The sequence below is a fragment of the Buteo buteo genome, chromosome 21, assembly GCF_964188355.1.
Source record: "Buteo buteo chromosome 21, bButBut1.hap1.1, whole genome shotgun sequence".
In the NCBI taxonomy this organism is placed as follows: domain Eukaryota; kingdom Metazoa; phylum Chordata; class Aves; order Accipitriformes; family Accipitridae; genus Buteo; species Buteo buteo.
Window position 1 is genome coordinate 18,119,813 of NC_134191.1, and position 12,771 is coordinate 18,132,583.

Here is a 12,771-nt window from a genome sequence, read left to right on the forward strand (position 1 = left end):
TTAGCAGGGAAAAAGCTGCAGCTGGCGGTGGGAGAGGTGTGTTCAGACACAGCCCAAAGCAAAACATCCTGGCAGATAAGGAAAAGGTTTGAAATTGTCAGGTGTTCCACTTGACTGTGCTTTTCCTTAAGAAAGCAAATGTTTTTTAAACCTGCATGAACCAACTATTCAGTTAGAGACACTAATCTTTAAAAATAAAAAGGAAAAAGCTAGAAAAGGCACAAATATGTATTTAGACAAAATACATGACCGATTACTTTCCAAGAATTGGAGAGCTTGATTGCTTGGGCTGATTCACATTAAGAAAAACTTCTTTTCCTTTTTTGCTGTTGATTAGGAGTGGGAATAAAATAATTTCTGGTCCAACTCCAGCACAGCTTGAAATGTGTCTCGTAAAGGTCCTTATTGCTTGGTTGTGCTCTGGGAAGCGCCGTGTTAGAGCCCATCCACTGCCCTATGCTGTAGCAGATAGTTTTCAACAGCAATGACAGACCTGTGTAATTTGGAAGTGGTTTGTTAATGCTGGAACAAAAGCTGGAGGATTCCCTGTGTGTTGAATAAAACCATCAGTTCCTTAATAACTGGAGAACAATCCATTTCATTTTTTAACTCAATTTCATGTAGTAGAACAAGCTTCCTCCAAAAAGCCTCAGCTTTTAGGTCAGAAGGCCTCCAAACAAGTAAATGCTCTGCATTTATGAACAAAGCACAAGTGATTCAGATAAAGTGAACTGGAACATCTCCTGCCCAGAGGATGAAGAGGAAGGAACGCAACATTTGACAGTCTGACAAGGAGACCGTAAAATACAGGCAGGAGAATTACGTGCTGTTCCGCTCTTCTTGGACTTAGGACAAAGTTAGGAAGCACATCCCCTGCTGATGTGATAAGAAGTGTGCTGGGGAGAAGCATAATGGGATGAAAAAAGCCATCTTGGCAGCGGCGTGGCAACATGCTGTGTTGAGAAAATTCACAACTGGCCTGTGCTGACCAAGGAGAGAGGCCAGGACACAAGGTCTAGAATTACAAGGATAAATAGCTACTCATGTGCATGAGGTGTCCCAGCCAAAGTGGGCCACCCTGTGGTTTTACACTGGGATCTTACACCCTTCAAGTGTTCAGGTATAACACAATTTGACTCATCACTTAATCATAGGAAAACTTTGCAAAGCAACTCTGTTTCTGCAGTATTCTTGCTGCTTGTCTATTGATCCAGATGTCCCCGAGTTGGGTCTTACTGGAGTTCCTTGTGTATGAAGCTGGGAAGGTTTCAAAGCCATGTCAGAGGGGCTTGGACGCTGGTGTTACCTCAGTTGTCCAGGGGTACCCTTTATCCCTCACAGACAGCTCTAAGCTTCCACAGAGCATAAGCCTTATGCCCAAGGCCAGGCCATCCTTTAGTCCATTTACTTAAGTATGAACAATACCAAAGTCCCCAGTAACATTTCACTACCTCCTCACCCTACAGTGTATAATGTGAACTAATATGTATTAACAAAGCTAACAGGCTTTCATACTCTAAAGACTAACTGCTTTAACAGTGAGGGAAGGAAGTTTTCCTAATACTGGTGAGCCCCCCCAGACAGGGCCAGCCGCCCTCAGAGGAAATGACTTCCATAGCAAGACCCATGAGACTCCTTCCCTACACTTCCAACCGGGCTTGCTTGATAGCCTGGCCGGCGGGAGGAAGAAAAGGAGGAGGAGGAGGAGGAGGAGGACGGGCCCCAGCCAGTAGGAAGCTCCCGCTCCAGCTCCCGGGCTCGTAATGGCGGCCCCCCTCAGTGGACAGACCCCGCCCCCCGCCGGAAGTGGCCCCGCCCGCCCCTTCCGGCCCGGCGCCGCGGCCCCCTTTAAGGGCGGAACCGTTGCTACGGGGCGCGGGAGGCGCCGAAACTGAACTGTGGCGCGCGAGGGGGGTTATGGCCGCCGGCTGCCTGGTGAGGGAGGGAGCGGGGTCGGGGTTTGCTGCGGCCTGAGGGTTTAGTGCCGCTGGGGCTGGGCTGAGAGGGGGGAAGGCCTCGGGGGTCGGGCCGGGGTCTGCTGCGGCCTGGGGGTTTAGTGTCACTGAGAGGGGGAAGGTTTGGGGGGCCCGCTGGGGCCGGGTCGGGGGCAGCCTGGGCCTCTGGGAGGGTGTTGGGGAGGGGGAGGCTGTGGCCTCTGGGGCCGGGAGGAGTGTTGGGCGGAGCCCTGGCGCTGGGGGTGGTGGTGCGTGGGGCCCTTGGGCTGTTGGGGGAGGGGGGGGGCACGGTGCAGGGCTGGGAAAAGGGGGGTGGGCCTGGTGTCTTTGGGTGGGGGGGAAGGCAGGCCTGGTGCTGGGCTGGGGGGGAGTGTCTGGTGTTGCTGGGGCTGGGCTGTGCAGGGGAAGGCGTGGGGGGCAGTTCTGGATTAAGGGGAGGCTTAGTGCTGCTGGGGTTGGGCTGTCCAGCAGGGGCTTGCTTGGGCTGGAAGGCACTGGGAACAGGTAGGCTTGGGGGATCCTAATGTTGCTGGGGCAGGGGGCAGCCCTGGTTCTTGGGGTGCTCTTGCAGCTGGGATGGATCTGTGTTTGTGTGTGTGTGGGCACCTCTAGGCTGGTGGGGGGAGCTGGTGCCGGGGGGGGGGGAGTTCTGGATTTGGGGAGGGCTGGTGTTGGGGGAGGTCAGCCCCTGTTCTTCTGGGATTGGGTGCTTGTTTGAGCAGGCTGGGGCTGTGGTCATGTCCTGGGGGGAGCAGGCTGTGGTGCAGATTGACAGGGAGGCAGAGGCTGTGTGTATGAGAGCAGGAATTGAAGGCTGATCAGCCTGTTCTGAAGTCTGGACAATTTTCAAGTGTTAGAACCTCTTGTAATGGTTCTCTTGGTGTTTTTGTTTTTTCCTCTTGAGCTTGGGCTTTGTTTGGCCTTTGCAGCAGGGTGCCATGTAGGGACATGCTGTGTTCCCAGACACAGGGGAAGGGTAGTGGGTCAGTCTGTTTTGCTGCAGTTCTGATTCTACCTGTCTGTTTTGACAGGTGTGTTAAGTCTTGCAAATTTGTCCCTTCTCTGTGAACAGTGGCCTCTTGGCTATACCTGTGCTGAGATGGGCAGCTATCAGAGCAAAGTTGAGCTTGACTGCCTGCTCAGGTGGTACTTGACAAGGCTGATCTGTTCCAAAGTCAGCTTTGGGGTCTCTGTACCAGCAGCATGTTGTAAAAATGCATGAATGATTTGTGCAAGTAACCTAAGATCCAGGGAGGTTATCAGCTTGGATAATTTGCCCCTTTTAAAGTTTGTCAATACATGTGAAATTCATTTTGTGTTGCATGGTGTTCTTATCTCTACCTGGCTTTTGTGGGCTGAATATCTGGCTTGGTTCACTTGTCATAGAAATAAAATGGTTTTATTGTGCGAAGATGGTTCTTAATCTATAGTGTCTGAACATTATTATCTTCTAGGAAGATCCGTCCCTGGAGAGACACTTCAAAGGCCACAGAGATGCCATCACTAGCGTGGACTTCAGTCTCAATAAGAAACAATTGGGTAAATTGTCTCTCTCTGTTTTGATGGCCAGATGATAAAGAAAGAGCTTCTCTGCTTTAGTTAAATGGAGGGAGCAGTGGAGGTACTGAGCTCTACAAGAGCAAAGAACTTGTTTTCATGATGAAGAGATTTTGGAGAATTTCAGGATGAATGTTTCTATGTGCTTTGAAAAAAATCCAGTTCTTGAACCATAAGGGTGGCAGATCGTGTGCATCCTGCTAGAGTTTTAGGGACATCTACCAATGCTTATTTCACATAGCTGGTTTTAGCATGCAGTTAGCTTAAGGTAAAACCTTACTACTTTTTCTCCCTCTTCCATTTCTCCCCTTTAGACAGCTGCTTGTGGTTATGCCAAGGCTTGTGTCCTAATTGTTGTTCAGTAATCCACTGCATGTGCATTGAGTAGGAGCCAGGAGAGTTTTTGGCTCTTGGTGAAGTTGCTGTTTGGTCTTTGTGGCATAGTGGACATTGCTTTGGCTTGCAGAGAAGATAAGGCAGAAATGATAGTTTGAGGCAATATACCTGGTAGGCAGTGGGTGCAGTAGGCATCAGTAAACAGAAATGTAGCAGTCTAATGGGTAATAATCCTGTTCTGACCTTGCAACCTACACAATGCCCTGGAAGCTGCAAGGAAATGAAAATGAATCAAACTTGTCTTGGACTCTCTTTCTTCCTGCTGCTGTGTTTATTGTTGTCTGCTATCTTTTCCTTTCCACTTTCTGCATCTTTGATTGCAGAGCAAGAGTTAACTCTGCTCTGTGTCTGTGATTGTTTGTATATTCCTAAAACTTTATTCAGTCAATGCAGATCTCTGTTTAGCTTTGAATGTAATTTAGCATTGCTTTTGAATGGCCTTTCAGAAGTAGTACAGGGGGCCTTTACCGCCTCCATCTAGACTGTGAAATAGCTGCTCTTGGTATTTTTAGTAAATGAGATCAGGTAAGAAAGGCAAAAAAATTCTAAGAATTTTTCTTCTTTAGATACTGTCAGGTCAGTTGTGTGTACTTGACTCTTACGAGATCTTAAAGTTCTTTTTCCCGATTCCACCCCCACTCCCCCGCCCCCAACATAAAACAACCAAACCTAGAGGACTCAGTCTTTTTATGCCATTAGATTGCTTGCTCAATCCAATAAGGATAATAGGTATTTCCAACAAGTCACATATAAGCAGTATCATACTGAAGTGCTTTATTGAGATGTCAGAGTATTATTTTCCTTAAATTTTTTAACATCAGTCCTGGGAAGCTGTGATATTGCAACTTAATAACCTTGCCAGACAATGACTTAGTGTAGTTATGACTGATGTTCAGATCTCTTGACGCTAGGCTGTGTGCTCAATCTACTTTTGCACAGTTGTCTCCTCTTAAATTTTGATATCAGTAAGGAAAGGTGTTGCCTGTATGAAATACAAAATCAAACAAAACCAACAGTTGAACTGACAAATGTGTAAGGTTTTTTGTTTCCCCTTAGGGGAAATGAATAATAAATGATCCTGTTTCCTATTGATTTGGGATTAATATATGCCCATTTCAGGAAGAGAGATGACTATTATTTTTTATGTCAAAATGACTGAAATAGAAGGACATTTCCAGCAAAATCTGTTTGGTGTTTTGCCATAACACTAGTGAACTGAATTCTTCTTGTAATTATGATACTGCCATGTCAGAACCTACCATTAAACTGCTCTTTGTTTTTTTTCTAGAAGCATCTTAAGATCTCCCTGGAGATATACCCCACTTGGCACTCAAGCAGAGAGATACAGATGCAGCTTGGGTTTGTTGGCAGGCTAAGATGTGTGTATTTGTAGATTTTCCACAGGCAAATACAGAAGTTTTCTGTTAGGCATTAAAATTGATTATAAGGGGTATTTTTGCTGTTATTGTTTGAGACTTTAAGTTGCCATGGGCATATATTTGCTCTTTTACAAATCACTAGGGTCCCAGTGCTACAGACTTCACACAGTGTGGTGGGCTTTAGGGGATGAGCAGCTGTTTAGTTTTCACTGCACTAAGTCAGTGATGGGACCTGGGCAGGAGAGTTTTAGACTGAAGTGGAATTTACTCTTGTGTTTGGGAAACCTGTTGCCTGGTATTCTTGGCAGGGACCAATATGGCTCCTGTCAGACAGAGAGGGGGATGTAGCTTGTATGAATTTCAGCGTCATGGAGATGAGTTGTCAGTTGTGCTTTCAATGGGTGTAGCATGTGCACCTGAATTCTGCCTTCTGCTTAAGTGGCCCTTTGCTCTTGCTGCTGAGCTAGATCTTGAAAAAGTAGTATCTGTCCTGGGGGGTCTCCCTTCAGCCCTTCTTGTCCTTGGAGCATGCCTTTGCCCTCTTCCACCCCTTTCTTAGAAGCCCAAGAGTAAAGGCAAGTTGTGGCGGTTGTCTTTTATTCCCACAGGTGACTATAGAAGTAGTCATGAGTGGAAAAGTGGGTGTGAGTAGATGGAGGGACCCCATCTCCATCCATATTTCCTTAAAGCCTCTCAGGACTACCATCAAGGCCTGCAGACCCTTCCTACTAATAGCAAACCGAACACTGCTCTAATAGTGTTGCAAGCTTGTATTTTTTGTATGTTAAGAACTGCTGAGCCGACTCTGATCGATGTTTTTGCAACAAGGGAGAGGTGGTAGAGGGAGATGTAGCTGGGTTGCCTTTAAGTCACCAACTCTCAGGGTTTCTCTGCTTAATCTGTAGTGTGTTACTTGATATTTAACCTGCTGCAGCTGACAGCTGCCTCTGCTTCCCAATAAAAAAGTGACAAGAGAACCTTCATTCACAGACCTTCTATGTGTTGCCTTGGTGTGTGTTTATTTGGAAGAAGTTTTGCAACTTGTGTGGCTTTTGTCTCTGCAGCTGTTGTGTGACTTTACTCTTGGAAGTAAGTTGTCGGTCCAAGCCAATGCATGACTGACTTTCTTTGAATTACTAATGAAATACACAGTATGCAATACATTGGTGAAGCTTCAAGGACAATGTTCTTGAGATTGCTGAAAGCTGTGATGATGAACTGAGTGTGAAATGTAGTTTCAGTGTAATTGGAGGAGAACTAATGCAAGTTTGGTTTTGTGTGGTTTTGGTTTTCCTTTTTATTTCAGCAAGTGGCTCAATGGATTCATGCCTGATGATCTGGAGTATGAGACCTCAGATGAGAGCCTATCGCTTTGTGGGCCACAAAGATGCAGTGATGTGTGTTCAGTTTTCACCTTCTGGTCACCTGGTGGCTTCAGGCTCTAGAGACAAAACAGTCCGTTTATGGGTTCCCAGTGTGTAAGTATCTATTCTCTTCTGTCTCTTTTTGTGTTTTAACTATGGTTTGGGATTTCTCCTTGCTTCTTGATAGCAGTTCTCCAGCTATGGGACTGGGATCTGTTTGAGGGAGAGAAGAACCATTTAGTGTGAGAGCTTTAACAGAGGAGAAGTAATTTGGTCTTGAAATTGCATTGGAAAAAACTAAAATCCTTTGCAAAGCTTAAGGTCAGTATTAACTTCCTATGCTAATACAGCAAGTCACTAAAGTAACTCATCAGTGGTGAGCTGTTGGATTTTTCTTCCCCTTTCTCCCCCAGTCTTTCTTCCTAGCAAATCGATCCTTTGCTTCTCTGCCAGTGTTAAGCAAGATGCTGAAACATAAGCTGAGGTTTAGTGAGGGAGATACCTGTTCTGTGAGCAGGGTGGAGGTTACTAGCTTGCATGCTTGCTGTAGTCCACAAAACAGTTGCCTTTAACCTTTACTTTTTCATCTAAAACTAGTAACTCTGAGTTCTGCTGATAGTAAATGATGGTATATTACTAAGGTAAAAGACTACTTTGGATTATGTGTTGACTTTTTTGTCAGCTTACCTATGATTAACAAAAACTTACTTTCAGTACCTTAGCCTATTAGGAAGTTTCCATTTTTGAGTGGAGGGTTTAGTTGCTTTAACTCATTAACACTTGTCAAGTGCTTGGCAATCGCTGGCTGAGAGACCTCAGCTTCTGTTGTCTTACTCTGTGATGCATTGTTTTAAGTGATATGTCTTCAGCAAGGAACGCTTAATTGAAATACAACACAAACAGGAGAGCACTGAAGAACTTCTGCTTGAAGACTTAATCTTGCTGCAAGTAAAGGGAAACTTTTTGCAGCCAAGATGCAGAAAAGCAACTGCTAGTGTTTCCTCTGGTCTCTTGATTCCCATGCTAAACAGTGGGATTGGTTTTTTTTGAATGGACAGGTGTATAAAAAGGTATTGGAATTTCCTTTGCTTGTGAGCTTGTAAATTGCTGCTATCAAAGACTAAAGAATTGTGTCCAGAAACAGACCTGATGATTGTGGTGGCAAATAAAAGGGATTTAAAAAAAACCAAACAAAACCACACAAAAGCCATACCCCAACTTTAAAATAAATGTGTGTCTTCAGGAACCTGGGAAAGCATATCTAGTTGTTTATTTTTGATGAGTTCTTATGGTTATGATTACCCATTAAAGCCTTATTTGATGATCTGTTAAACGATAAGTAATCTCTGTCATGGAACTGATAGGTTCTGAAAGTGACAGAGATAATATGAGATAAAAGTGCTTTTAAATATCTTAATTTTAGTTCTATTTCACTACAAATTTGCAGACTGTAATTTCAATTATAATTATTCAAGTTCAACTAAACTTTCCTGGAAGGGATGATCACAATGACATGTTAGCATATATATAATTAAAAGGCACAAGGTGGATTATGATTAAAACTTAACCTTGCTGCTCATAAATCTATAAAGAAAGAAACTGACAGTGTCATTTTGCTATCTCCAGAGCTGTGCTGCTAACACAGAATGCTGAAAATAAATTACAGTGCAAACTTGTTAGATTTCTCAGAAGCTAACATATACATTTTAAGAAAGTACTCGGATGTGAGGAGAAAACTGAACTTGTGTTGCATGATTCTGTCTTGGTTGCTTAGGCATGTGAGCTCTGTGGTCTAAACTATACTTATGGCTGTCATGTTAGAAAAGGGCCAGCATGGAATGGGAGCTATTATTGTTATGCTGGTTGTGAATACCTTGGTGCATGGCACCTTTAATCTGTGTTTGTTTAGTATTCTTAATCAATTTACCTTCACCAAATATAACAAAAAACCTGTTGATGTTGAATCATGTTTGAGACCTTCAGCTTGCCAGTTTTGTGCGGTCATTAAAAGGGGAAGCAGAAGCTGCCACAGAGTCTGTGGGCCACGACTTTATTTCCAAAGAGTCTGAAAACTTGCAGTCCCTTTCAAGGGTGATATGTTACTGAAGGAGTTAATGCTACCCTGGTGTGTGGATTTCTGTCTTTGGAATTTGTTTTTTTTATAAGCCATGCTGACAGAATTTTGTAATTTCATGTTTCTGCATGAGTTTTTATCAGACTTGGTGATGTTCTGTGGTTTTGGAAGAAAGAAAACTTTCCTGAGAAGTAACCTTTACTGTTCCTTGCCTTCTGGCAGATAAAGTATTAAATAAAACTAGGCAGCTCTGACCTTTTCTGAGGAGGGAGGGAATATTGCTTGGAAGGTATGTTGTATTTTGATTTTTTGGCCTTTACAGTTTTAGTTGTCCTCAGCCTCAGTATAAAGCCTGTTAAATCCTACTGGAGAAGGTAGCAAACCACTGTGTTTTTCTGTTTCTTCTGCCTGTGAATATGGAGATCCTGGTAGTATAGGACATGCTGGAGATGTATTTTAGACCAAGAGTCCCATATACCTGTTGGATGTCTAAATATCTTGCACTTTGGATCTCTAAATATGCCTTGCATTTATTTGCCAGAAGAATCCCTCTTGCATTTATTTGGAAGTGATGGGTAAAAAAGAGTAACTAATACATTGTGTTTTGTCTTGCCTGGCTGAGTTAATGGTAGCTTGCTCTAAGTGGTATAACATCAGGCATGCTGGATTCAGTTGTGTTATTTCTTGTGTGATGCTACATCAGAAGAGTTCAGCTGGAATATGGGCCATTACAGGAACAGTTGTGAGGTAGTTACCTACTTGGCTCTGTCTAGATGAACTGTGAAAATACTTACTTCCCTCCTCACCTGCCTCCCAGCAAAGGACCTGGTAACAGAACAGAATCTCAGCATCTTCTTTTATATTGATGTTTCCATAAATGTTGTTTAAATGGTTGCACAAATTAACAATAGTATTTTTGCCCCTTTATAGGAAATATGGGTGGTTTCCTGTTGGATTGGGCTCCAATATTGAACTGGAACAACTGGTTTTAGCTATGTATTCTGTATAACTCATGAAGCATGAGTTTGGGGTTGAGCAACATTTTCTTCCTAGTGTAAGCCCATGCAGTTCTTATAGAAGTGGTGGTTAATAGCACTGCTCAGCATACAGAAGTTTTGTGTTTTCAGGTACATGATGTCTTTGCTGCCCTACTGTGCAGTTTTAAAGTGCTCTTTCCTTCTGTATAGCAAAGGAGAATCTACTGTGTTCAAGGCTCATACGGCAACTGTAAGAAGTGTTCATTTCTCCAGTGATGGCCAGTCCTTAGTTACAGCTTCTGATGACAAAACAGTCAAAGTGTGGACGGTTCACAGGCAGAAGTTTCTATTCTCACTTAGTCAACACATAAACTGGGTTCGCTGTGCCAGGTAAGTACCACTTTCTGACAAATAGAGATGGGGACTTATCCCTCAATTTCTATTCAGGATAATTCAAGCGTGTCTAGTGACTGAAATATATTGCTAACCTACAGAGAGATCTCTTTGCATAATAGTTGAGTACCCACTTGGTGTTTCTTCAGTGATCTTTGTCAAGCAGAGACTTTCCTGCTTAGTGAGTTGTTCTGTGTTTTGCTTTTACCTGGTATGGAGACTTCTGCATCTTGAAGTTGCTAACAGAAGCAAAATGAGAGATTTATATTGTTATTTCAGCTTAGTTACTTTTAGACTTGTCATGCCTCTAGTTTAAAAATTATCACCTGTGCTCCTTCCAAAATGCTGAAAGTGCTGCCATCATAAAAACATTATTTCCTGATAACTGTCTCAGACTTGGTTTTCAGTTGTCAGTCTCAGTTGTTCTAAGGAGTTTTTGTGTATATATGCATCTAGGATAAAGCCACGGTGTCTCTGTAGGTGAAAAGTTCCTTATAGTTCTTGAATGTGGTGGTGGTGACAGTGGCTGGTAGTGCTATAGATGCCCACAGTAGAGCAGAAAATGTTTTTCTACTTAGGGACTCAAGTCCTGATCTTGTGAAATGTATGTCTCTGAAGAGAGATATTGATTTGTCTTGTATATGAAATTTTGAGATAGGTGCCTGATACATTCTTCTAAGGCACTTGAATGATGAAGCTTCTCCTGCTGCAGCTGTTATCTTGGGAGTAACTGTATTGCTCTGAATGCTTGTGGCAAAGGTAGGCATTGTTTTGAATCAGGGTACAGAAATAACTTGAGATACGCTTAAATTGATACAAGTAGGACAGGACATCTTAAGTCAGTCTCGGGACTTTCCTGAGGGTTATTGTATGTGCTTGTGGAATTAGGGATAATTTGAGGACTTATGGCTTGCTTTGTTTTTCACTCAACTTAGTGACTGGATTTTTTAGTCTCACTGATGTCAGTGTGATTTCTTGAAGAGCGAGGTGTGTTCACCAACATACCTTGACAGCTCGCCAAACCCATTTGACCCCATATACCTTTTGGGGGCATTTCTTAATTGCTATAACTCTTGTCTTAGATTCTCTCCTGATGGACGATTGATAGTGTCAGCCAGCGATGATAAAACTGTCAAACTGTGGGATAAAACCAGCAGAGAATGTATACACTCCTTCTGTGAGCATGGGGGGTAAGTACCTGGCAGTGCACAAGGACTGGCTTTCTTGTGATTTCTGAAATGGGGATGCCTGGTGAATGTAGACCTGGTTTTGTGACTGCAGTCAGAGGTCCTTGTCCTGGCAGTCATTTCTACCTCTTAAAAAAGCATTAGCACCTATTACAAAAGCAGTCAGCAGAGGACGAGATGCAAAAAGAGCTTCCAGAATTGCTTTGACCTTTTTATGACTTCTTTAGATTGGAACCTTGAGGGTTATGTTTCAATAACTGTCCAACATGTCAAGCCTTAGTTTCTTTATGCTTATTTATTTTTGGAGATGCTTAAATTCTTTTTCTTCTTCTAGCTAGTTTAAGCTTTTTTTATTTTGCTCTGAGTTGAAGTAAATCAAAAGAGCAAAAGTATCCTGGCAGATTGGTACTTGGATGCTTTGTTTCATGCTCAAATTTTTGAATAACAAGGTTATTCCAAAAAACACTTTGTATTCAGAAAAACGGCTGTTGAATTGGGATTTTTTCACGGAGAATATTGAGCCACAGCAACAGTTAATTTGTCCAGAAACACAAAACAAGTCCTTAGAGAACTGAGACTGGAATCTTCCTGATTTCTTGTTGCATTGAATCTTTAAGACAAAGCTGTGTTCTTTCCAGGTAATATGCAATGATATTAAGCCAAATTCAGACAGCATTATTTTTTCCAGTGCTCTTAAGAATATAGCTTGTCCAAACAACCTATTGAAATATCTCAACTTCTTCAGCATTTGTTACAAGAATACTCAACAGATAATTAATTTTATCCAATTTCTTGCATGGATTGGGTGAGGAGTTACAAGATGCTCTTCACTGAAAGTTCTGAAGGTTTTACTGTACTTATGTGTTCCAAATAAAAATTGCTACAGATCCAAAAAGGAATTTGGTCTCAGCCTCGCTACCTTCCAAGCAGCAACATATGATTTCAGGCATAAATTCAGCAAGTTCTATCTTAAAATTTGTTAAGTGTAATAGAAGAAAAACATCTGTTCAGTCTTGTACACACCACTCTAAAATCCTGTTAATTTAATAGAAGACATATTATGCAAACATTAAATGAACGCTTGAAAATGTCATGACATTAGATCTGTCAGATTTTAGGAGGCTTGTAGTGCTTGCATTACTACAGCTGTAATGCAGAACATTTAAGATGGTATGCTTAGCTATAATCCTGCAGTCTACTTTGTGTTATAAGCAAGGTCTTGACCTGAAAATTTGCTGAATTTCTCTTACCTCTGCCTTTCTGTAATGTTCAATGCATCATGATGTAGCTTCTCCTCTTAAAGACCTTTTTGATCTTTAGCAACAGTTGAATGTAAACAATCGGATTTAACTGCAATTTACAGGTTTGTGAATCATGTGGATTTTCATCCCAGTGGTACATGCATTGCTGCGGCTGGTACAGATAACACAGTGAAGGTGTGGGACGTTAGGATGAATAGACTACTTCAACATTATCAAGGCAAGTTATG

At 42.6% G+C, this 12,771-nt stretch overlaps 1 protein-coding gene across 4 annotated transcripts in view; it reads left to right on the top strand.

Annotated features, from left to right (window-relative positions):
• Positions 1-1,835: 1,835 nt before the first annotated feature.
• Positions 1,836-12,771, top strand: part of POC1A (POC1 centriolar protein A) — a 58,651-nt gene continuing 47,715 nt past the window's right edge. For 2 of the 4 annotated variants that reach the window (XM_075053577.1, XM_075053578.1), the window contains exons 1-6: positions 1,839-1,935; positions 3,410-3,494; positions 6,594-6,765; positions 9,913-10,092; positions 11,178-11,285; positions 12,646-12,761. In XM_075053577.1, the coding sequence (XP_074909678.1) occupies positions 1,918-1,935; positions 3,410-3,494; positions 6,594-6,765; positions 9,913-10,092; positions 11,178-11,285; positions 12,646-12,761 (679 nt within the window). In that variant the 5' untranslated portion in view covers positions 1,839-1,917. Of the gene's footprint in view, positions 1,936-3,409; positions 3,495-5,235; positions 5,288-6,593; positions 6,766-9,912; positions 10,093-11,177; positions 11,286-12,645; positions 12,762-12,771 lie in introns of those variants that run through there. The other 2 variants (XM_075053576.1, XM_075053579.1) reach the window with 2 other exon arrangements.